The sequence below is a fragment of the Actinia tenebrosa genome, unplaced genomic scaffold, assembly GCF_029948245.1.
Source record: "Actinia tenebrosa isolate PJP-AT-01 unplaced genomic scaffold, QUT_ActTen_1.0 PGA_scaffold1__47_contigs__length_23844297, whole genome shotgun sequence".
NCBI lineage: Eukaryota > Metazoa > Cnidaria > Anthozoa > Actiniaria > Actiniidae > Actinia > Actinia tenebrosa.
In genome coordinates this window covers 6,772,646-6,798,676 of record NW_028292578.1, presented here as the reverse complement: position 1 = coordinate 6,798,676, position 26,031 = coordinate 6,772,646, and the positions used below count along the sequence as shown (strand labels likewise).

The 26,031-nt window shown below is 41.7% G+C and overlaps 2 protein-coding genes and 2 long non-coding RNA genes across 5 annotated transcripts in view; 3 read left to right on the top strand and 1 right to left on the bottom strand.

Moving 5' to 3' along the window:
* The window catches only part of LOC116290649 (uncharacterized), a 36,144-nt gene extending 14,214 nt beyond the window's left edge, over nt 1-21,930 (bottom strand). For both annotated transcript variants that reach the window (XM_089032732.1, XM_089032731.1), the window contains exon 1: nt 21,789-21,930. The gene's annotated coding sequence lies outside the window, so the exon portion shown is untranslated. The remainder of the gene's footprint in view (nt 1-21,788) is intronic.
* LOC148909776 (uncharacterized) lies at nt 1,278-21,146 on the top strand. Its single transcript, XR_016120162.1, has 3 exons — nt 1,278-1,348; nt 20,375-20,427; nt 20,922-21,146. It is a non-coding gene; the product is annotated as an uncharacterized LOC148909776 (long non-coding RNA).
* Nucleotides 4,343-11,472, top strand: LOC148909777 (uncharacterized). Its single transcript, XM_089032611.1, has 2 exons — nt 4,343-4,673; nt 11,206-11,472. Exons 1-2 carry the CDS (start codon nt 4,343-4,345, stop codon nt 11,262-11,264), a joined length of 390 nt encoding a protein of 129 aa, XP_088888737.1. The 3' UTR covers nt 11,265-11,472.
* LOC148909775 (uncharacterized) lies at nt 21,479-22,213 on the top strand. The gene is made up of 3 exons (XR_016120208.1): nt 21,479-21,637; nt 21,751-21,826; nt 21,920-22,213. It is a non-coding gene; the product is annotated as an uncharacterized LOC148909775 (long non-coding RNA).
* The last annotated feature ends 3,818 nt before the right edge of the window (nt 22,214-26,031 follow it).

Here is a 26,031-nt window from a genome sequence, read left to right as displayed (position 1 = left end):
AACGCTAGAGGCCTGATTATTGGAATCACAAATTACCCTAGCTGCTCTCTTTTGCAGTTTAAGAACACGGCCTAGATTTTCCTTAAGACTGAACTTAAAAAGTATAGTGCATGAGGTAGTGCATGTAGCAGTGTGCATGCAATTTATCCCGAGTTTCCTTCCTCTTTTGTTTAATTAAGAACAAAAGAAATTTTCGACAAAAGAAGGTGAGAAATTCGGGATAAAATCGCATGCGCACTGAAAAAGATTCTTAAACTATCAACTGGCTTATTGTCTCAACATCTCGTTGGAATTTAAATGGTCTTCGTATAAGGCGCAGATTCAAATTTTTGCCTCAGTTGCACTGCGAAGAAATCGAATTAATGAGGTAAGACTTTCTTATTTTACGCGTAGAAAATACTTATTTTCGTAAGCAGTACTAGGTTTTGTGCTTCAAATTATGTGTCTCGTGTGCGAGGTAAACCGATTCATTCAAGTCTCCTACTATACCGAATCATAGTTAATAGACGTCAAACCGAACGCAAATATGGTTTTATGAGTTACGCGTAGAAAATTTATTTTTGTAAGCATTACTGTAGAAACTCTTAAAAAAGATTGAAATTAAAAAGTATAGAGAGATGGATACTTAAACTCAAAACTAATGTGACATACACAGCAGAAATACTCGCTTCAGTAATCTAAATCTGAGCAGCCAGAGACATACAAAGGAAACAGAAGGTGGACGTACATTTGCTGTAAGATCGATTAAAGAATGGAATATTTTACCAAAAGACATGAAACTTTCCAGAGAGTAATAAGACTTTTAAAAACAAACTTTGTAATGATATTTTACTTAAAAAAAGTGATCACATTTTCGTGTAGTTTTAAATTCTTTAATTAACCTTTATTTATTTATCTATTTATTTATCGATTGATTGATGAATTGATTGATTGGTTGATTTGATTGATTTAGTTCCATACATTTATTTAATTTCACATAATTTCACATTTACTCCGACGAAGGACTAACGTCCGAAACGTCAGTTTCTAAACATCACAAACCATACGGTGTATTAAGTTAAATCCATTCTCCATACATTTATTTAGTCTAGTTTAATACATTTATTTAGCTCCATACATTTATTTAGCTAGTTTCATGCATTTACTTAGTTCCATACATTTATTTAGTGCCATACATTTATTTAGTGCCATACATCTATTTAGTGCCATACATTTATTTAGTGCCATACATTTTTTTTATTTTATCTTATTTTATTCTATTTTATTTTATTTAGCATACCTCACATCAAATCATAGTTTGAAAAAAAAAAAAGAAAAAGAAGAAAAACAAATTACAAGCAGATGACAGGTAAGGGATACCGTCACAGGTTTCCCCAATTACGACGGTCCCTTATTCAGTGCCATACATTTATTTAGTGCCATACATTTATCTAGTGCCATACATTTAATTAGTGCTATACATTTATTTAGTGCCATATTTAGTTTATTTAGTTCTAGGTTTATTTAGAGTACAAGCAGTAAAAGTGTGCAACACTTTGCACTATTTAGTAGTAAATAGCCGCTAATTAAACAATAGAAAACCATAGGATTAGCATTCTTTAGCAGTAGTTAGTGGTATTTATGTTACACACTTATAGTGTTTGTACTCTAGTGCCATACATTTATTTAGTGCCATACATTTAATTAGTGCAATAAATTTAATTAGTGCCATACATTGGTTTAGTGCCATAAGGGCATGAACCCATGGCCAGAATCCAATGCTGTCAACCAGAAAAAATATAAGGGATATAATGCTTATGTGGTAGTTAATGAAGAGGCTAAGGGGCACGAAAAAGAAAAGCTACCGCCAAAGAAAAAGAATGCCAGCCAAAAAAAGTTTAGATTTAGATTTAGAATATTAAGCATACTGTCTTTTCTAGCAATATAATTTCAGCAATTAATATTAAGCCTACAGATACTATTTTTAAACAATATAATAATACAATATATTATAATAACTACTTTCTAAATTAATAATATATTAACTATTTTTTAAATAATATTATCAAACTCCTTAATAATTCATGAGGAAAACACAACAGAAATATTAATTACAATCGTGAAGAGTGTTGTAAATCTGATACAAAACTGTGTTCATTTGCATAAACTTTAAGTTGGATTTTCCTGGCCAAATTCACTTTAATTTTGAACATTTAAGTGAAACAAAAAGGAACTATCCTAGAAATTTGATAAGTCATATACAGTATTGGATGATTACAGTTTGTTTCTTCCAGACAAAGATATTATCAGGCTGACACTGTTAGATCTTATCACTATGTTGCTATGCGACAGCATGGTTAATAATATTTGACAACAAAAGTGCCAGCAGTCTTCTAAGCCCATGGATATTTGTCTGATTTGTAGCAATTTTCTATTGTTCAGATTCCTACTTTTGATTGGCTAATTTGTAGAAAATTTGTCCAAGTGGCTTTGGTTGGAGTAGTCGCACACTGTAAAGGTTATGCAAATGAACACAATTTTGTATCAGATTTATGACACTCTTCACGGTCCAGATTTCTGTTGTATTTTCCTCATGAGTTATTAATGAGTTTGATATTATTATTTAATTTTTAGTTCTACATTTAATATTTAGTTCTACATTTATTTAGTTCCATACATTTATTTAGTTCTACATTCATTTAGTTCTACATTCATTTACTTCTATATTTATTTAGCTCTACATTTAATATTTAGTGACACAAATTCAATATTTAGTGCCACAGATTAAATATTTAGTGCCACACATTTAATTATTTAATATTTAGTGCCATACATTTATTTAGTTCTACATTTATTTAGTTCTACATTTATTTAGTTCTACATTTATTTAGTTCCATACATTTATTCATTTCCATACATTTATATAGTTTCAAAGCAGCAGTAAGGGGGACTCGCGATTGATGCCGTATATTTGCGGGTTTTACCCGGGAAATTACGAACGCGGGTACAGCAGATTTACGGAAATTCCGCGGTGTGTCCCTTACTGCTGCTCTGTTGGGTACTGCAAACGAAGTATAAGGTATTCTGTTGGATATACGATGCATGAATATAAAGAGTTCGTAAACAACTTCTGCATAGTTTGCTTAGCACCTAAAATTAACATACCCAAGCCCAAGGGTTTCTGGTGTTGTGGTAAGAAAATGCAAATAGAAGACGACACGTCAGCACAATGTTACGAGTGTGGTAAGAATATTCGTAATGCTGTACCAAATGCCACCAGAGAGCAATATTATGCTAATGGAGGTCGTAAGAAGACTCCATACAAAAGAATAAAATACTTCAGAGACTGGATGAGTCACATACAAGGTCATCAGCCAGTATATTTAGATAACGAAGTAATGGAAAGAATTATAGACCACTTAGAAGAGCCAACGCCACAAAGCCTGCGGAAAACGCTAGAAAAATTAAAGCTAGGGAAATATTACAAAGCTATTCCCTATCTTTTGTCTGAAATTACCGGTAAGTCTATTCCTGAGGTTTCTGATATGAGCAGAGCCGAGTGGATGTTTTGTCAGTTGAATAAGGATATTCCTTATTACCCTGATGTAATCTATGAAATATTTTACAAAATTGACCCCAACCACCCCCTGTTAGAATGGATTCCAAGGCGATGATGTAATTAAGTCAATTTGCATATGACAGTTGGCGTTCAATATGTAAATAGAATCCTGTCACGCTCTTTTCAAAGCAAATCTTTACTGAGCGAGTTTTCTTTGAAGCTCTTCTTTTGCTTCTTGGTAGATCTTTTTGCGAGATTCCTCGGAAAGATCTCTTACAATTGTTTTTTTATTTCTTACATCCGACTTTAATTTCTCATACTTTTCCTCTTCAGCTAGAATAAGCGAGAATTCTACATCATCTATCTTTCTGTCACACAAAGCCTTTGAGACAAGGTCAGTGATAGTATTTACTTTAGCCTTTGACAGAGCTATTGTCGTGTCATGCTTGGATATTTTGCTTGACAACTGTTTCATAATGCCTGTTGTAACAGCGGAAACGATGCCGCAGGCGGCGCCGACGCTAGCTAAAGGAACTCCAACAATTACCCCAGGTCCAGTAAGCGAAGTAGCAACGCCAGTGCCTGTTAACGCCACGGACATGGAGCCGGAAGTTATCGCGATTTTATGTAAAATGCTTCGGGCTCTGACGTACTTTTTTTGGACTTTTTCATAGTGTTTAGTTTGCCCTTCCAAGTAAGCCAGGATTAGGTTTACCTTATTCAAACGAAAGTTCTCGGCATTCAATTCATTAGGTAAATCAGGATAGAGTGGAGGTGCTGATGCTATAACATCCATTATATATAATGTACGACGCTTTTGGGAATGATATACACGACAACCAAAATTACTGGAATTGGAGAGAATTTAGGAAAAGGTTTCCACATGCGGGTGCTAGTAAGTTCGAAAGAAGACCCGATGGTATTTACTATAACGGTGAAAGAATGTACAGCAATGAGGATTTAAAACCTACGCTGGTCGATCAGGTGAAGCATTTACCGGTTGTACACCCCATTCATAAAGCACCTAATTTTCCAAGGGATTTATTAATGAACAAGGAAGATTACCCATTTTACGATGCTGAAGGTGGTGTAAACGAATTTGAAACGATGGTAACGTTCCTGAAGATTTCAGTGGGTAAGCAATCATTTGATATAGTAGTAAGGAATATCTATGGGGATACGATGTTAAAGCATACGTCAGGTAAAGAGGCCAGGGAATGGTTAGCAGGACCCAATATGCGATATTGGCCACAGCAGTTAAACTTTGCTGTCTGGGCTGCCACTAAAGGTTGTGGTGTTGCCGCGGACATGTTTCACGTTCCGATCATGCGGTTTCACGTTGCCTTTACGGTAAGGAGGTTGTTGAAGGAACTTAATGTACCTTTACCGGGAGATAAGGCATTTAATCCATTGAATAATCGATATGACGCCGCAGCCCTGGAAAGGTTAATTAATGAGTTCAAACCACAGCAAAAAGATTTTCGTTACAAAGAGGGTAAGACGCATGGGCTGGGTATAGTTTACGTTTGGGGTGCCAACGGTGAGAAGCCAGCCGACTACGGACATCAAAAATACCCAAGTGGTGAGTTAGAGTTCGGTGATATGGGCGGTGATAAGAGTAATAATTCTTTAATTACCAGAATTCAATCGAACTACCTAGGCACTTGGGATCCATTTGTGTTAATGAAAGGAAAAGGTTTAAGGAACCTAGCCAGGATCAACCGCAGCATTGAAGCATTCGTGTACTGTATCTTAGGAGCGCAGGTAAATACCCGCAGCCCCATCATTGGATCCCAAGGTGCTTCGCGGGAAACACAAGAAGAATTCCTAACTTTATTTGAGTCTGCAATAATAGAAAATGACATATCCAAGTCGGTGCAGAGATATCAATTAGCGGTGCAGCAGTCTAAAGTGCGACTGGATTACGCTTTGTCGCCTGGTTGTTGGTTAATGCCAAGTAATTTGGTTATTAACACCAATTCCGTTGTGGGTTATAACAACAAGCTGCAGCGAGCTACTAAGGATATGAAGTTTGGGGTGAATGACGTGAACTCTGACATGACCAAGGGCATTACTCACTTCGTAGAGAAACCAAAAAAAGAGGTAGAAAAACCATTAAAAAAGGTGCTGCCAAAGAAACCAGTAAAGAAGGTTATACCCGAGGAATATAACCATAACTTACTAAAAGCCGGCTTAGCAGCTGCAAGCATTGGTCTGAGCTATTATATATGGCGATGAACAACCCCTACATGGCTGGAGTAGATTGTGTTTATACGACTTACACAGGCGAGAAAAAATACACCCAGGCATCTTGGGTTGATGTTACGGGTATGTCAGTGAATTTGAACTACTCGGGAAAGAAGTTAATCCTTTGTAGTATTTGCATTGGCGCGAGTAGTCATGCCAACGTAGGATTTCGTTTCTGCGACGACAATGGAATACTGCAGCCCATGCGCGTAAAAGATAATAACAGGGAGCCTACGCATTTCTCCGTAGAGCCGCCAGCGAATAGCACCGAGAATTTATCGGTTTGGACTTTACACATGGTTACTGATTGCCATGGGAAGGTAAAGCTGCAAATGCGTGTAGATGATACTGGGAGCGTTTGTGTAAATAGCATAGAAGATCAAAGAGATGCGGCTTATAATCACAAGACCATAAGCACCTTGACGGTAATAAGCCTTTAGAAAAATAACCTTGTTACCCCTCAAACGAAGGGAGCCTGTTTTTTTCCTGTAATATATGAATCCACATTTAAGTGAAATGCGCTACGTCCACTATTTAGACGTGAAGGAGTACGAAGGACATGAGTGGTTCGATATGGGAATGTGGGTTAAAGTTGGTGGACCTGCGTTAGTTATTTGCACCATTTGCATTAACACGGGAATTACCGCGAACGTAGGGTTTAGACTCGTTGATGAAAATAACGAGCCTTTGCCTTCCTATCGGACTTCTTCGAACAGCAGAAGAGCTGTTCACTTTTCGATGGAGCCAAACAAAATTAGCTTAGAAGACTTAACGCCGGTTACGTTTCATATGATAGTTAATTGTAAATATGCTAAGTTACAAATATTTCCCGATGATGCTACCAGCGATGGGTCGATACTTAGCAACGCAAGGATAAATAGCATTGGTATAGGTAGTAGCATTACCGACGCAGTTTGGAGTCATAAGCCTATTTCTACTATAAGCGTGCTGCCGCTAATACCAAATTATCAAGGCGGTGTGAATACTATCTTTACTTATCCCCCGTCGAGGACGCTTCGGAGGCTTGACGATGATAAGCCCCCAGTAATACATAAGGATAAGATTAACCCTTCATTTTCTTTAAGAGTACCACGCCAATAGCTACTACCAAGATCCAAACGTTATTCCCCACGAACTTCAATAGTTCTCCGCCGGCCCTAAGTGCCAAGGAAACGACCGAACCCAGCAGCCCAGGCAAACCGGCTGCCATCTTTTTTCCCAAGTCCGTCAGTCCATTGCCTAATTTTTTTACGCCTGCGCCCGTAGCCTTAAGCGCGGTCATAATAACTCCTACTACGCTTGAAATAGCGACCGCGAATGCCAGTGGAATACCATACTTTACCAGAGCTCTTTTTACCTTTTCCTTGGTAGTAAGCCCCAATTCTCTTTCCAGGTTTTCCTTTTGCGCATGTAATTCCGCAAGGCGCTCCTGAAGAGTCTCTACTTCCCTTTGAGCTGCTTCCCTTTCCTCTTCGGGACGAGTTTGGTCCGCAACTATTTCCTGCTGCCGCTCTATTTGTCCCTCCAGGTCTTCGATAGCCTGATCTCTTTGTCGGATTTGTTCTTCTTTAGCATTGATTTCAGCAACCAACTGCCGCCGTTCCTCTAAAGAGGTAGCTATGGTGGTACGTAAGTTCCTAGCTTCTTCCTTGTTTATGTCTAGGTCTTGCAAGGCAAGTTCAAAGGCCTTTTGAGCTTGGTCCCTATCGCGTAGGGCTTTGTTTCTTTGTTCTCTCATTTCCATTATTCTTTGGTTCTTGTCGTCAACTTCTCTCTTTTGAGCATCAAGGAGTAGTCGGTTTTGTCGCATATAATCTGCTTCCCTTTCTTCCAACGTTTCTTGTAGTCCCTCAACGCGCTTTTCTAGCGCGACCTTTTCATTCAGGGTTTCCAACCTTTCTAACATGCTTCTAGTGGCACGCTGGAAGCCTTTTAATCTTGAGACGTCACCCCTAACTTCACCATCTTTATCAAAGAGGGGTTGTGGTTTCGTCCAGCGGTCTTTGTCAGGATATCTCAGGTCCTGGACGCTTATGAGGACTTTGTTTCCGCGTTCTGTGAGCCTTACGTCGTCAGCATCGAAACGGGAATAACGCTCATTTAGCTCTTGCATTGCCCACTCTACAGTTTCCCGCGCGGTTGCTTCACCCATGTTTTGAAGCTCCAAGTACTCAGGGATGGGTTTGCCGTGGTGTCTTGATTTCCACATGCGATTTAAGGTGGCCTTGGCGCTTTTCCATCTACTACCATATTTATCGTGTAAGGCTGCGTCGTAGATTAAGGGGTCGGTTTCCAGGCCTTTAGTCCATGCGTCGTATTCTTCATCGTTAATATCGACTTGACCTTCTTCAGTGGTGGGATCAAAATCTGTTCCTTCTACTTCCATTATATATGATAAGCTCAAAGTTAAACCCCAATATATTACCTAAGCAGGTTGGCGGACTGAAAGCAGAACGCACCTTTCACCGGGTCACCTTTACCCCCAGCAGCGCTAGACCTGGAGAAACGCTGTACGTAGGTGTTCCCCGACTAACAGATAACCTAGTATTAGTTCCTGGTACCTTGGCACTAAGGTTTGATTTGACGGTGCAACCTAACGCCGCAGATGAAAGGATTATCGTTAACAATCTTGGTCGCAACATTGTTTCAAAGATGCGAGTAAAGTTTGCCGGGGAATCCCTCTTAGACTTAAACAACTATGACCTATACACCACTTACAAAGATCTGTGGTTGACTGCATTCGAAAGGGCACAAAAGATAGAGCAGGGTATTGGTAGCGCAATCTTACGTAAGGTTAGGACTCCTACCAAGACACAACCTACTGACGGCAGCGGAGAAACCGCAGTGGCAGATGCAAAGGCCATTAAAACAGCCTATGGTACTAAATACGTAATACCATTGGACTTTGAGGCTATTACCAGCCACGGAGTTTATTATCCTAGACAGTTGAGTGAGTTGCAGTTTGAAGTGACCTTAGCCAACATAACTAACATCATTGGTGGGTTAAGCACTGCGTTGTCGGGAAGTATTCCTCCATATGCCATTACCAACCTGGAATTGCAGTATGAAACCATACATTCCGAAGATTTAGCACGCAGCGCTGGCATGGAATACAGCTCCGGAAAGGCTTTCTTGTACGACCACGCGGTAATGTACAAAACCTTTAGTTTCCTGGATAAGACAGACGCGGTAATTACTCAGAGCATTAATTTACCACGTCGTAGTCTTACAGGGCTGATGTTGGTATTTATCAAACCTTATGAAGCCGGTAAGCGCGACTCTGAAGCCTTTCATAACCCCAACATCACCAACGTCGGGATTAGCATCAATGGAGTTCCAAATAAGGTGTATTCGCAGGGAATGAAGCCCTCAGACATCTACAGGGAAATAAAAAGAAAGTTTGGGGATCAAGTTGCACCCGGCGAGTTCTTTACCGATAAGTATGCATTGTGGATTGACATGCGAACCACCAACGACGAGGATTTACATGGGCAGGGATTGCGTCTGGTAAATACCCAGGACGGCATTACCCTGGAAATCAAGCGTGACCCAAACACTAGCGCAAGTGACTCAGACAAGATCAACGCATACGTCTTCGTTGTCTCTGACGCGCAACTGACTGTAGAAATGAATCAGCTAAAGAGCATTGCATATTAATGCGCTCCTTAACCAATAAAAAATATCTCTTACGTATATAATGCTTCGCGTATTCAAAAACAACAACACCAAACTGCAATGCATAGTGCAAGGCGATAAACTTTATTTCAAAGCGAAGGAGGTGGCTTTGGCGTTGGGTTACGTTAACTCTAGGGACGCAGCTAGAGCACACGTCTCAGAGGAAAACAAGGTAACTTTGGGGTCTATAAAGGGTGTCAATCTGACTGACACCCTTAATGCGCAACCACATACCGTTTACATCACTGAAATGGGTCTTTATGAGTTAATATTCGGATCTGAAAAGTCCGTAGCTAAGGAGTTCAGAAAATGGGTGTTAGGCGATGTTCTCCCTACCCTCAGGAAAACAGGTAAGTATGAAATAGAGCGGCGCTTTGACAGTCCTAATAAGTTAATATTCAAAATAGAAAATGAATTTGACCTGCATAAGAAGGTCGTAAACTACATACGTCGATTCCACCCTATCTTACTGCTGGCACCAGGTCTTGGAGAACTACAGGACTCAGCTAGCAAAAGAATAGTATGTTGGCAGAAAGGTTACCAGGCAGGTCAGCCTGACATCTTAGTTCTCAATGCACATAAAAAATATAATGGGTTATGCTTGGAGTTGAAGACACCTAAGGGTAACGGCGTATTATCCTCAAAACAAGAGGCATTACTCGCACAATACGAAGCAAATGGTTACCTAACTATGGTGTGCAATGATTACGACCTTATATGTAGGGAGATCGACCATTACGCGGAAGGCATTCGCGTACCTTGTCCTTGGTGCATTAAGGCTTTTAAGACGCAGGATGCGTTAAGGACTCACCAAAGAATATTTCATAGATATAATGATAGTTGAACAGACACACTGGCGTGAATTAGTCCAAGGCATTTCATACAGAATAAAAAATTATGTTGTGTTCGAAGACATTAGCCGTTTAAGGTTGGTCTTGGAACACGACGGTAAAGAGTGCACACTGTGGGCACCGGACTGCGTGCGGTATGTCCTTCAAGGTGAGGAATTCACACACATACGCAGCTATGGTAAGGTCAGCGGTCGATGGAAGTTCGACGTTGAAAGGAAGGTAGATGCTAATCCTCTGTGCGATTAGAAGTCATCCTCATGGGCGGTTAAGTATTGGTCTGCTACGGCGGACCTCATTTTTTCTGTTATCTGGTAAGCGGATACGGTAATTAAGACGCCTCCTACGAATGCTGCGATTTGAGGAATCATATATCTTTCTCATTTTTCCAAGCCTTTCGTACCGCCAGGTAATGGTCTAAAGGACGTGGTCCGTCGTATAGACAGCACCAAATATGTTGTCCGCTCCGTTGACAGCCACAGCGATCGCAAATAGCCTCCCAGTGTTCCCTGTCCTCCCATTTAACGCCCTCAACGTCGTCAAAGCCTACAAAGGTTTGGTCAATTTCCTTCTTACGTTTTGTCAGCGCCCGGGAGGTTTCAAGGGGGCAACAGCGTTCGGCTATGTCACCGTGGGTTTCGCAGGCAATACCTTCTAGGTGGTAACGGCGGCAGCGGTACTTATGCCAGTTCTCTTCAAAGAAGGGCTCATCACAGCGGTAGCAGTAGTTCTTTAGACAGACTTTGTTGTCGCGGTGATATTGTAAGGCTTGGAGGGTGGACAGCTTTTGACCGCAGTTACCGCAAAGGGTGCTTATGGTCTTTTGACGGTATTGCAGTCGCTCCATATACATACCTTACAGATCCTCTTTGTAAACTAAAGTTCTTTGTGTTTTAGGATCTGTGGGACACCAATGCCCAACAAAGGATCCTTCGGGGAATACCTTATTACAATGAGGACAGGTGTATTTTTTCTCCTCACGAATTATGCAGTCGGCAGGTAGTTCACATGTAATGCAGTCCATATATTGAAAGGGTAACTAGAATTCCTCCCAGGCTCCTGCGCCTTAACTTTGATGTAGTATATCGGTGATGTAAGGAGATCTTAATAATATCTTATTATTCTTTCTTAGGATACGTTACGTAAAGACTTATTTTAGGGTCCTTCATATTATCCTCTTTTTATTTATTATATTAAGTAATGTTAATGAGATATCATTAAAGAATAATAAGGTATCATTAAAACTAAAGGCCCTAAGAATATAAGCCTAATAACATTCAAAACATTAAGAAATAATACCCTATCATTAAAACTAAAGACCCTAAGAATATAAGCCTAATAACATTTAAAACATTAAGAAATAATGACATTAAAACTAAAGGCCTTAAGAGACCCTACCCTATCAGCAACAACGAAGTAGGATCATTAAAACTAAAGGCCTTAAGAGACCCTACCCTATCAGCAACAACGAAGTAGGATCATTAATAAGGCATAAAGAACACCCTACTATAATGACGTGCAACGATTGCAACAAACGATTCAGTTCCTTACAGCGACTTAACTATCACACCGAAAACAAGGTCTGCTTTAAGCAACGCGCAGCAACGACATGCGAACATTGCAATAAGACCTTTACGACCAGCCAAGCTCGTTCCTACCACGTCAAAAACAAGGTCTGCTTTAAGCAACGCGCGACAGAAACGACATGCGAACATTGCAATAAGACCTTTGCTACCGCGCAAGCTTGTTCCTACCACGTCAAAAACAAAGTCTGTCGCCGAAACAACGCACACAACCTTACTTGCGAAGAATGCTACAAGGTACTAAGCTCTCCTCAAGCACTAGCATACCACATGGAACACAGAGTCTGCCTCAAATCTCTTTGCAAAAGCTGCAACGCATCCTTTGAAGATGCCTGGCACAAATACAGATGTAAACGATACGACCTTTCAGAAGTCGTCTGCGAAGAGCATGGCGACGTAGCAGAACGTTGTTGTCCAGTCGACACGGTAAGGCAATTAAACAACCAGAAAAAAGAAATAGACAACCTCTTTGTGAACTTCGACGTCACATTTGAAAAGGTCGCCTGGGAGAACGTAAACTACTGGAACGACACTTGCGATAAGTGTGGCTGCGTCAGGAAGGAACAACACTTGTGGCAGTGCTTATACGATCCATCGCAAGCATGTACTTTCAGTCGCTACGCCGAAATGCGTATGAAAGATGCGCTGCTACAGAAGGCGGAAATGCTACGCCAGCAACGACGATGAAGTCGCCTAAGGATGCCATTGCGCGATGGACCTAATTCATTTCGAGGTTCCTTATCGTTAACATTCTATAGAGGATATTGAATGAAGTCCTTAACGGACTCCGTAGCCCAACCCACTATTGTCAAAAGCGCACCAAACCGTTCTGCACGCTTCAGACTACACATTTCATCATACAATTCCTGCACACGCTCTTTTAACCGATCTATTTCTTCCCTTTGTATTTCTATGGTGTTTTTTTTATCCTTTGCGTCGGCGGTCATTCTTCTTACTGCTTCCACTGGTTCCATCTATATATGAATCCAGATCACATGCCTTGTAATGCTCTGATAGTAGGACCCACCGGCTGCGGAAAGACCCAGTTCATCGTGGAGCAGCTATTAGGACCCTTTAGATACCGTTTCGACTACATCGTGCTATTATGCCCCACCTACGTGAATAACCGCATCTGGGAAGGCATAGGAGTGAAAGATGACGACTTCTTTGTGGACATATTGGACCCTAATGAGTTATCCAACCATTTGAAGTTCTGGCACAAACAATTCCCTAAAGATACACAGACTTTACTCATACTGGATGACATTGCCTGTGGGGACGACGTAAAAAAGCGCACCTCCGAATTAGTGAAGCTCGCTTTCAGCGGCAGACATGACAATATTAGTGTTTGGTTGCTCTCGCAGCAGCTTACCAGTGTCTCTAAACCCTTCAGGGAAAACATAGGCTCCCTGGTCGTATTTTATACACCCAGTAAGTCTGACCTGGAAACCATCTTAAGCGACTACGGCGGTGAGATATCCAAGGAACAGTTGCATGAATACATGCGGCATTTAAAGACGCATCAACATTCCAAGATGATCTTCTCTTTGAGGTTTCCGTATTCAATAAAGATCTCAGATCTTTAACTCCTAATGTATATGGAGATTGAGCAGCTCTTAGATGAAGTCCCCACACAGTTAGACGAAAGTAACCTCAAGGAACAACTCAACATCCTTGTGTCTTCGGGGAAGTGTAAAGAAATGATAGGCAAGGAACTTACCCATGAGCAAGTTAACAAGTTGTCAGAAGAGGAAGTCAAAAAGTTCCATAAGAGGTACGAGGCTGCCCTTGCAAGTAAGACCACGGACGCCGTCGCAGACTCCGCTATCCGACTTGCGACTAAATTGCTTAGACTTGCACTGCCCATAGACGATGTGGAGCAACTGCGGAAGGACATTAGCGAGGACTATGTCATATCCCAAGAACTTAAAATAACCTGCGGGTGGTTGTCTTTGAAGTGCGGTAAGTTAATGGCAGTAGCCTCTGCGGCACTTCACGTAGCTCAGCACGTCGACTTGAAGGAGGTACTAGGTTCCTTCGGAACATCTTGGAAGGACTTCAAGAAGGATAGAGAAGTCGAAAAGGTCTTCCAGGCAGCACTTGCTGATGATCAAGTCGCCTCAAGTACTTAGTCAAGTCATTGTCAAGTCGTCCTTAAGTACTTAGTCAAGTCGTCCTTAAGTCATTCTCAAGTACTTAGTCAAGTCATTGTCAAGTCGTCCTTAAGTACTTAGTCAAGTCATTGTCAAGTCGTCCTTAAGTACTTAGTCAAGTCATTGTCAAGTCGCCTCAAGTACTTAGTCAAGTCATTGTCAAGTCGCCTCAAGTACTTAGTCAAGTCATTGTCAAGTCGTCCTTAAGTACTTAGTCAAGTCGTCCTTAAGTCATTCTCAAGTACTTAGTCAAGTCCTTCAAGTCCTTAGATATAAATGAGTGAACCAGAGTCGAAGGCAGAGCAACCCGAGCAGAAGATTACCAAGGCTAAATCTGCAGGCAGAGTTGCCGCGGGTAAGAAGCTCGCGGAGATGAACAGGAAGAACAAAGCCAAAAAAGAAGAAAAGGTGGAGGACGAAAGCGAATCCTTTATTAATCCCGGCTACGTCATTGGCGCGATAGGAATTGCTATAGCAGCAGGCAGCCTTTACTTACAATGGCGGGCTACGAAGCCAGAAGTAAAGTGGGAGGCCCCAACATATCACACACCTGTGGAGGTTAGAAAAAGCAAAATCCCTGAAATGGAATGACCTTCTCGCTTTGTAATATAATGTCGACCGCGTTGTTGAAAACTGTTGAAGAAGCAGCTATCATTACCTCTATTGTTGCGGGTATTGGTTGGGTTGGTAAGAAAGTGCTCAAAGAAGACTTTACTGAAGACCCAAGCAAGAGCTTCGCTAATTTCGCTAAAATGACCGCTGCCGTTGGCGGGGCTATCCTGCTAAAGGATTACCTACGAAAGGAAAAGTACCTGCCAACGGCGTGAAAATCCCTGTGATTTTCTAATATATAATGGTTAGCTTAGTCGCAGGTGGAGTTATTGCAGCTTTAGCATTTACAGGAGCTAATTATGGCGGTAGATATCTGGATAAATTAGTTAGCGGTGATAAAAACGCAGAATCTAACGCCGAAAGAAAAAGGCACGACTTAGCGCTGGAGAAATATCAGCGAGACGTGGCGGTTTGGAATAAAAAAAGACAAGCTTACAGGGATTGGTTGGATAAGAATTACCAAGACAAAATGCAGGCGGATAAGAACTTCGAAAACACAGACTACGCCTTCAAACTTTATTCGCAGGCGCACCCCACAGTGGTGTTAAAGAAGCCTGACTTTAAGAATTACTACCAGCCTTCTAAGAAACAAAAAAATAGTGAGTTGGTCTTCGTAGGAGTCGCAGGGCTGGCAGGAGGCGTGGCCTTGGCGTATCTAATATAATGATCGTCTTTTTGGAAAGCGACAAGAATAACTTTACCACTTATCTGAATCCTCCCATCCGCGCGGAAAGGGTTCGGTTGGTTAGTTGCTCTTTGTACAATTCTTGGTATAATTTGATTGGCGGCTTTGTCGTTGACAATGCCGCCAAACCAAAAATACCAGATTCCCAATACACACCTATAACACTGGCTAAGGAGCTAGCAAAGCATGGATATACTCTTACCACAGGATTACCCCATGAAATGAAATTCAAAAAAAATAGTGGGAGCGTTAATTTAAAAGGCAGTTCATTGGTAGAACTCCTGGGCCTTACTAGTACCACAATAAATAGCGGTACTACATATGATGTAAAATGGAAAGTCGCATCCTCTTACGAAGTCTATTGCGACTTGGTCCATAGTTACAACAATGGAGAAAAGTCTTCTCTTATGTCCAAGTTTCTACCCAAAGGTAATCCATTTGACCTGGTAGAATACACCCCCATTTCTTTGAGCTATGACTTGTCTAATTTGGTGGAAAGCATAAACATCACCATTAAAGTGGACGGAAAGACGGTGGATTTTAATGGACGTAAGATCAATCTTGTTTTATCCTTCGCTTGAATCAAGCGAAGCGCGATTCTATTCATATAATGGGCCGAACTGAGGACAAACTTAAAAGGATTTACTATGGGCCTGAAGGCTATTGGAAAGGAGCGTCAGCTATTAAAAAACTCGCGACCGCGGCCAGGGTATCAGAAGAAACGGCTAAGAACTGGTTGAAAAAACAAACCCTCTGGCAGGTTTATCTTCCCGTGCCTAAGTACATTCCCAGGCCCAGCTTTACCGTAAATGCCCCCAATGAAGTTCATCAGGCAGATTTGCTTTTCTTACCGCACGACAAGGTGAGAAAGAAGACCTATAGGTACGCTTTGACCGTAGTTGATATCGCAAGCAGATACAAGGACGCCGAACCCATAACCAGCAAGGATTCTGGGGAAGTCGCAGAAGCCCTAGGTAGGATTTATAAGCGCGTCTTGAAATGGCCTAAGCTGCTGCAAGTGGATGCGGGGACAGAGTTCATGGGCGTCGTTACTAAGACCCTGAAAGACCACGACACTAAAATTAGAAGAGCCGAGGCAGAGTACCACAGGGGTCAGAGCATTGTTGAAAGATTTAATAAGACCCTAGCTGAGCGTCTCTTTGGATACCAGTATTGGAAAGAGCTGGAAGATCCCTCCAAACGCAACAGGGAATGGACTCAGAGGCTCCCCCAGGTCGTCGCGGCTTTAAATAACGAGGCGGCCAGGACTACGGGAATAAAACCCAAGGATGCCATAAAAAAGAAACACGTGGAACACAAGTCCTACGTCAGAAGTTCGAGGGCGGTCGGACTGAAGGAAAAAAAGCTACCCCGCGACATAGTGGTCAGATACCTCTATCAGCCGGGGGAACTCGAAGGTGGCAGTAAGAGAGCCACGGATCCTAACTGGTCTTTGGAAACGTATGAGATTTCGAAGTCCGTCACCAAGGAAGGGCAACCCGTGTTGTATTACCTAAATGGCCCAAGTCGTGGATTTGTCATGGAAGAGCTGCTCATAGTCCCCAAAGACTCAGAGTAGCGCAGCACCGCGCGCCCGATTACACTCTAGGCATGTCAGTCTTACGTTACCTCTGCAATGCCCGCGTTTGTTGTTGATACGATCCACGGAGAACTGCTGATCGTCATTCGGGTCAAACCTCCATAGTAGAGGTATGTTACATTTGGCACACCTTGCCCCTTTCTTATAGACGTCGTCCACGCAGAGGTCGAACGTCATATTTTTTTCTTCGTCGTGGCGCTTGTAGCGAAGGAGTTTCTTCGTAATGTTCTCTTTGGCTACGTCTTCTGGGGTCTCATCGTAACGCAGTTGCGGACCCCAAGCTCTTTTCAATTGCTTGGCGTATTCTACGCGGCTTACGGCGGTGTAAATTAAGTTACTCCAACACAAACGCTGGTCTATGATCCACATCGTTTCTTTTACGGTTAATCCCTGGGCACTATGTACCGTCATGCAGTAACCAAGTCTCCAATCGGGGTGGGAAGTAATCCTTTCTACGTCTTTCATTTGCACCCAGGCTTTATCGTGGGTAACTGCGTTCTCTAAAGTAATGTCAGTGCCAGGTACCCGTACGTCTCTTTTCTGCATTCTGGTATCTCGGGGCTTATAGCAAACGGGTACGAGATTAGTGGGGAATCTTTCGCGGTGAATATTTAACAGATCTTTTTGAATACGGGCCTGAGAAGCACGCTTACTACTTAAGACAACATCTTTGGGGTTCCAGGCCTGTATGAATTCCTCATAGGACTTGGCTCGTACTCTCTTACGGAGTACTTTACATTGCTGAGCGTCTGTAAGGCCCCTTAGTTCCGCTTTGAGGTTCCTTACTTGATCCTTGCTACGGTAATCGGTGTTAATTTCCTCTGCGTAATCTACCATTCCTTTTAACCATTCGTGGGGCATTTCCCCTGCTATTGGGGGTGGCTGGCAAGGATCTCCTGCGAAGATTACCTGGCACTTACCTTTTAGGAAGTCTACGAACTCTTTTAGGATTTCTAAGGGCACAGTACAGATTTCATCCCATAAGATCACAGGAGGAATATCATGAATAGCTTCTGGGACCCATTTAGTGCCATTCCAACGAAAGAAACTGTGGTAAGTTTGTGCTTCAAAGCCCTTAGCGGCGAGTTCGCGTTCTAAACGATGTGTAGGAGTTAATACGGTTACTTTAGGGAATAGTTGCAGGACTCTGGTAGTCTTACCACTGCCTCCTGTTCCGTAAAGATAAGAGAAGCGGTGGTAAGAAATGGGGTCTGTGACACTTGGTAATGGTTCCTCAGTCGGGGTTACCGTTCCTTTAGTATGATTACCGTCGTAGGTTACTCTTGCTCGCCAGGCCTTTATCTCTTCGTCCTTGACCCTCCATTGCCCGCTTTCTGCTAATTCGTCGTCGGTGTAGAACTCTTGCACCTTTTCAAGCACTGCAGGTTTGACGTACAAAGAGTCAGTAGCTACTCTTGGAATGTCTTCCTTGTCAAACCGCAGCAACATCGCTAAGAGATTAATGTGGGCGTAAGCTAACATGCTAGCACGCAGATGGTAATACTGCGGTCTGTGGTCTTGATAGTAACACAAGGCATTCCATTGTTGCAGGGAATCTGTGAAATGATCCCACTTCTCTACTGACACCATTGAACCTTGGTCGTGAGCTCGTTGCACGAGGAAGCTTAATTCTCCTTTATCTGTGATTAAGCGGCGTTGCATGTGCTTCTCCCCTTCCTTTGCGCCCTGAGTGAACTTACCAATAACTATGCGGGCGGTAGCATTGTCTTCTGGCAGCCATTTGGTAAACTCCCGACGACATAATATTGCCTCATGAGCAGCGTACGTAAGGAGTTTCCGTTCTTCGAGGAACTTTAATAGCGGCACAGGGATCCATTCCTTTTCTTGCAGATGCTTCCCATACCACGCGTAAATTATGGGATGTAATCCCTTCTTTAGCTTCCAGCTGGTCAATCTAACGAATCCTGTTGCTGGGGCATCGTACGTACCATCCAAAGCTACCCTAAAGAATTGGCTGCCCGGATGTCCGTAACGGTCATAATACTCTTTACAATCTCCTAGGCCTTTGAAAGACGCAGGGTAACAATGTTTCATATCCAGCGAGACATACTCGTCCTCGTCGTATTCCATATTCCAAAGACCTCCGTGACCATGTTCTATGCAGGCTTTTGGAATTGGAAGGTCGCTAGGAGTCGGCTTCCAGCCATTACGCTTCTTTGCGGCTAAGAAGTCCAGGGAACGAGAACTTAATGCTTCGGGAAAATCTTCACCCAGGTCTTCACAAACGCTGTCTATCTTCAGCTGTTCCATTTCGGGTCTATACAAAGTACCGTCTTGTGTCATAAATTGCCTACCTTCTGCGTCCATTAACCAGATGGAATTCTCATGAACCAAGTCTGCTAACGGAGATACTTTGTAGACTGAGGTCTTAACCTTCTTAGGAAACCTTAGTTCCCGCCAAGCGTGCCCATTATGTTGGTAGATAACAATAGGAGCTCCTCTACCTCCATATTTGTGAGTCCCAGAGTAAATAAACCCGTCTGTGATATCTTTAACGTGTATACGCCGCTCTAATGCCACTTCCAACTTCTTAATATTGGCTATGGTTCCTCCAGTCTTGCGGGTAGAATGCTCCCACTTTCGAATGGCTTCTCGGCGCTTTAAGGTTAACTTACCACCCCGGGAAGCATCTTCAAAGAATTCCCGGACTAGCTTACCAACACAGTTACCAGGATGTCGCATTGGTTGTAACTTCTTTACATCTGGCGTGGGCATTTCATACGCCCCGTAAATTACCACTGTAACAGGGTAAGCAACCTCATAGAATAACATGTCAATTCCTTCTAATGCTCCCGGGTTGGTAGCTTTACTTAAGACGAACAGGTTCTTTTTACCAGACGCTCTAATGGGATTGCGGCCCCTTTCAATAATCCATTCCCCGTCCAGATACTTTATAAAGGTCAACTCCAAACGGTAATTACCTTCGGGCATTAGGTCGATTATCTGTTCTGCTCTTTCCTGCGTCATAGTCTCATCCGTATTACCTTCCATAAATGTCGTAAAGGCAAAGTCTGCGTCTAACCTGTCCAAAACCTGGGTTCTAAGTTTGCGCACAGTCTTGTTCTTGATACTTTTGATGGTATCCATTATATAGGACGTATTTTATACTTCGTTTGCAGTACCCAACAGAGCAGCAGTAAGGGACACACCGCGGAATTTCCGTAAATCTGCTGTACCCGCGTTCGTAATTTCCCGGGTAAAACCCGCAAATATACGGCATCAATCGCGAGTCCCCCTTACTGCTGCTTTCAATCATTGATTGATTGCCTGATTGATTAATAGATTGATTAATTGATTGACTGACTGATATATGCCACTTCTAACTTAAAATTTTCTCTAACTTTTTCATTGATTCATTGGTATATTGCGAATATATGAAAACTTTTTACCATTCAAATATTCAATTCCAAAGATAAAATGAAGAAGTGAAAAACAGAAAAAGATAGAAGCTTGAAGACGTTTAAGGTGAATTTTGAAAATTTTTTCGTAAGATACATTTTCTGTAAGACCAAAACTCTCGAAGATCTGTACACGCAAAAATAACTTGATAAGCTGATAATCAGCATTTTACAGATAAAAGCAGGTATATTATAAATTCAATTGCCCTATTTCACTATGACGTGACATCAAAACAATCTAATGTTTAAATGCAAAGGATCATGGCCGTCGGAGGGGGTCTGAAATCAACGCAAATTCGCCAAAAAATGTTCTAAAACCCGTATCAATCCACGAAAGGGAAGTAGATTAGGCCAGCAAACGCTCAGAATGTTTCTTGGTGCATATTAACACATATTATATCTGAAAAGCAGGCCATTTTAGATGAAACTGTTTTGCTAGGAGCAAATTTTGGGTCAGGGTTTAAGGCAATTCAATTTGGCAATTCTATCCCCCACATAAACAAGCAGTGACGTTATAGTGATTCAGAAATAAGGCAATTTATAGATACTTATCTTTTTCAGGCTAATGACAAAAAACCTCCAAGCACTCAGAAACTAAAAATGAGTTTGGTTCTGGAGATGGTGAGAGATGGATGCAAGTTGCTTTTGGTGGTCACCTCTCTCACGGTTGTTATTTGTTTGTATGAGTTTATAATTGTTTCTTTATTTCTTTAATGTTTAATTTGTTTGTCTAACATATGCATATATTTCAGTTTGTTTGTTTATTTAGCTTTTTTCTTGCCTGCTTGCCTGCTTATAATAATAATAATAATAATAATAAGCTTTATTTATATAGCATCTATATCATTAATTGTTCTATTCGCTTTACAATAACAAGAGAATATAATAAGTTAAAATATATAACAATTAAGACTAGTAGGAAAAAATATATTCATTATAAAATAACTATAAAAGTACATGTTTGAACAATAAATAAATAAATAAATAAAACTATAAAAATATAAGTATGGACAAATATTCGTGAAAACTACATAAAAAAAAGACGCCTATAAATAAGTATAAATTCTTTTTAAATCCTTCAAAGATGTCCATAAAGTTATAGGTATATATAGGTTATATAGCAGCCGCATGGGATTCAAATCAGTATTGTTGCGAGAAGTATAGGATCAGTAGAATATATTTGATGCATTTTGTGTATTCATAATTACTGATCAGCTTTTAAAGTGTGTGTTTTCAGATTAAATCCCTGGCAATGACATTTATCAACAGAAAGTCAGGTACTGTTATTTGATTTTTTTACCCTATTTCAATTAATAATGTTGTGATCTAATTATGTTTATAAAACATATTCTACCTATAAGTTTAATAATCATCTATTTTATTATTTTAGAAATTCAAGAAAAAGCAATGAAGTGTCAAGAAACTTACCACCAAGTGATCGTAGATTTGAAGGCTACACTGAAGATGTAAGTAAACAATAATGCGTTGTTGTTGCTGTTGTTGTTCTGCTGCTTCTGCTATTGTTGTTCGTTTATTATAACTTCCTATTCATCTTACAGGGAACCCCTGGCGGGCAGTACCACAGCCAAGCTTGATTTAGACCTCATCCTTCACCTCCACTCCACAAGTAAGTCTAGTCTACAGGGGCGCTGTTGGTTCAAGCTTTCTACGAAACAATAAGCAAGAATGGATCACCAAATGGTTCAAGAACAACAATGCGTAGTGGTTGGTTAATTGAGTGAGGTTTTGGTCAGATTGTAAGTCATATATTTCGATTATTAATTTCTTTATCGCTGGGGTAATTTTACAATTAATAGAATACCACATTTTAGTAGTATAAAAAAAGAAATAGTTATAACATATAGTCATAATATATAGTTATCATAGTTATCATAGTTATAGTAATTTAAGTAAGTATAGATGTGAAGCAATGTGTGAATGAAACTTTCAGACAATGAGGCTGGGTCAATGAAGCCATGAAACAACGTAAGCAATAATGGCATTAATGAAAGCCATGAAACGAATAAAACGAATGAAATTTAAATGTATAAGTCCATAAAAGGCTGCAAGGGAACAAAGCAAAATCAGCCATGAATTCAAATTGGCCTCGCTGAGGAAGGCCAAAAGTAATCAATGTTAGCTAAAAAGGGTGTGGTGCTGCATAGGTCATCTCGAAGAGAGCGCAAGCGTTTGTTTTCGAGGGAGTTATTGCGGTTTCAAACTCAGAGTTCCGACAGGAACCAAATATATTTTAGAAGCAGATGCGCCTACATCGCCGTTGGCCAAATTGTGACTTTCTGTCGTGGATAGCCGAAGAACAACGCACCGGTAGCCGGGCCTTGTGGATAATATAATCCTGTTGCATTTCAGGCATGCTAGCCATGCGTTTGGGGAAATAACGATAATAACGATGCCTATTGGTTGGTTAAATGAGACCGTTTTCTGTCAGATCGTAAGTTTTATATTTAGATTATTACTTTCTTCATTGTCGGAGGTAATTTAACAATTTTTAGATACAACATTTTAGTAATGTAAGAAAAAGAAATAGCTATAACATATGCAATGAACCATGAAACGACTGAAACAAATGAAAGTCAAATGCATGAGTCCATAAAAGGCTGCAAGGGAACAAAGCAAATTCAGCCATGAATCCAAATTGGCCTTGCTGGGGAAGGCTAAAAGTAATTAATGTAAGCTAAGAAGGGCGTGGTGCTGCATATGTCACCTCGAAGCAAGCACAAGAGTTTGTTTCGAGGGATTTATTGCGGCTTCAAACCACGAGTTTCAACAGGAACCAAATAAAGTTAAGAAGCGGTTGCGCCGACATCGCCGTTGACTAAACTGTGACTTTCTGTCGCGGAGAGGCCTAGCTTTGGAGCGAATGTCTCGCCGAAGGACACCGCCCCGGTTGCCTGGCCTTGGGAATAGTATATGCCTTTCTTTCGGACATGCTGTCACTGCGTTCAGGGAGACGTCGTGAAAGACGTGGCAAACAAGGTTAGAGAGTTTGTTTCGAGGGATTTATTGCGGCATCAAACCACGAGTTTCAACAGGAACCAAATAAAGTTAAGAAGCGGTTGCGCCGATATCGCCGTTTGCTAAACCGTGACTTTCTGTCGCGGAGAGGCCTAGCTCTGCAGCGAATGTGTCGCCGAAAGTCGCCGAGCCGTGTGCCGGCGCAAAAAAAGGGCAATGGCGCCCAATAGGTCACTTCGAAGCAAGCACAAGAGTTTGTTTCGAGGGATTTATTGCGGCTTCAAACCCGGTAGTTTCGATTGGAACCAAAAAAATTGTAGAAGCAGTTGCGCCGACATCGCCGTTGGCCAAACTGTGACTTAGAGAGAGGCGTAGCTTTGCAGCGAATGCCTTGCCAAAGAATGTTGCGCAGGTTGCCCGTCCTTGGGTTAATATCAGCCAATTGGATTTCGGGTATGCGGGCCATACCTTCTGGGAGATAACGATAATAAGGATGCGTATTATTTGGTTGGTTAATTGAGTCAGGTTTTGGTCAGATCGTAATTTATATATTTAGAACATTAATTTCTTCATTGTCGGAGTTAATTATTTGCAATTACTAGATACCACATTTTAGTAATGCAAAAAAAAAAAAAAAAGAAATAATCATAACATATATTTATGAAAGGGCTGAAATGGAACAAAGTGAAATCAGCCATGAATCCAAACTGGCCTTGCTTGGGAAGACCAAAGTAGTAAATACTAGCTACAAAGACGTTTGTCAAAAAAGGGCAAGGGCAAACAGACTTTCTGTCGTGGAGAGGCGTAAATTTGCAACAAATGCCTCGCCTTAGAACGCCGCGTCGGTTGCCTGGCCTTGGGGATACTATAAGCCTCTTGGATTTCGGGCATGCCGGCCATGCATTCGGGGAGATTTGAGACAATAAGGCTGCGGCTAGGAAGTATGAAACGACTGAAATTAATGAAAGTTAAATGCATGAGTAAACAGAAATTCACGAGTTCATAAAAGGGCTGAAAGGGAACAAAGCGAAATCAGCCATGAATCCAAAGTAGCCTTGTTGGGAAAGGCAAACGTAGTAGATATAAGCTGAAAAGACGATTGTAAAAAAAGGCAATGGCGCCCAATAGGTCACTTCGAAGCAAGCACAAGAGTTTGTTTCGAGGGATTCATTGCGGCTTCAAACCCGGTAGTTTCGATTGGAACCAAAAAAATTGTAGAAGCAGTTGCGCCGACATCGCCGTTGGCCAAACTGTGACTTAGAGAGAGGCGTAGCTTTGCAGCGAATGCCTTGCCAAAGAATGTTGCGCAGGTTGCCCGTCCTTGGGTTAATATCAGCCAATTGGATTTCGGGCATGCGGGCCATACCTTCTGGGAGATAACGATAATAAGGATGCGTATTATTTGGTTGGTTAATTGAGTCAGGTTTTGGTCAGATCGTAATTTATATATTTAGAACATTAATTTCTTCATTGTCGGAGTTAATTATTTGCAATTACTAGATACCACATTTTAGTAATGCAAAAAAAAAAAAAAGAAATAATCATAACATATATTTATGAAAGGGCTGAAATGGAACAAAGTGAAATCAGCCATGAATCCAAACTGGCCTTGCTTGGGAAGACCAAAGTAGTAAATACTAGCTACAAAGACGTTTGTCAAAAAAGGGCAAGGGCAAACAGACTTTCTGTCGTGGAGAGGCGTAAATTTGCAACGAATACCTCGCCTAAGAACGCCGCGCCGGTTGCCTGGCCTTAGGGATACTATAAGCCTCTTGGATTTCGGGCATGCCGGCCATGCCTTCGGGGAGATTTGAGACAATAAGGCTGCGGCTAGGAAGTATGAAACGACTGAAATTAATGAAAGTTGAATGCATGAGTAAACAGAAATTCACGAGTTCATGAAAGGGCTGAAAGGGAACAAAGCGAAATCAGCCATGAATCCAAAGTAGCCTTGTTGGGAAAGGCAAACGTAGTAAATATTGGCTAAAAAGACGATTGTAAAAAAAGGCAATGGCGCCCAATAGGTCACTTCGAAGCGAGCACAAGAGTTTGTTTCGAGGGATTATTGCGGCTTCAGACCACGGGTTTCAACAGGAACCAAATAAAGTTAAGAAGCGGTTGCGCCGACATCGCCGTTGGCTAAACTGTGACTTTCTGTCGCGGAGAGGCCTAGCTTTGCAGCGAATGCCTCGCCGAAGGACGCCGCCCCGGTAGCCGGGCCTTGGGGATAGTATATGCCTTTCTTTCGGGCATGCTGTCGCTGCGTTCAGGGAGACGTCGTGAAAGACGTGGCAAAGAAGTTTAGAGAGTTTGTGTCGAGAGATTTATTGCGGCTTCAAACCACGAGTTTCAACAGGATCCAAATAAAGTTAAGAAGCGGTTGCGCCGACCTCGCCGTAGGCTAAACTGTGACTTTCTGTCGCGGAGAGGTCTAGCTCTGCAGAGAATGTCTCGCCAAAAGTCGCCGAGCCGTGTGCCGGCGCAAAACAAAGGGCAATGGCGCCCAATAGGTCACTTCGAAGCGAGCACAAGAGTTTGTTTCGAGGGATTTATTGCGGCTTCCAACCACGAGTTTCAACAGGAACCAAATAAAGTTAAGAAGCGGTTGCGCCGACATCGCCGTTGGCTAAACTGTGACTTTCTGTCGCGGAGAGGCCTAGCTTTGCAGCGAATGCCTCGCCGAAGGACGCCGCCC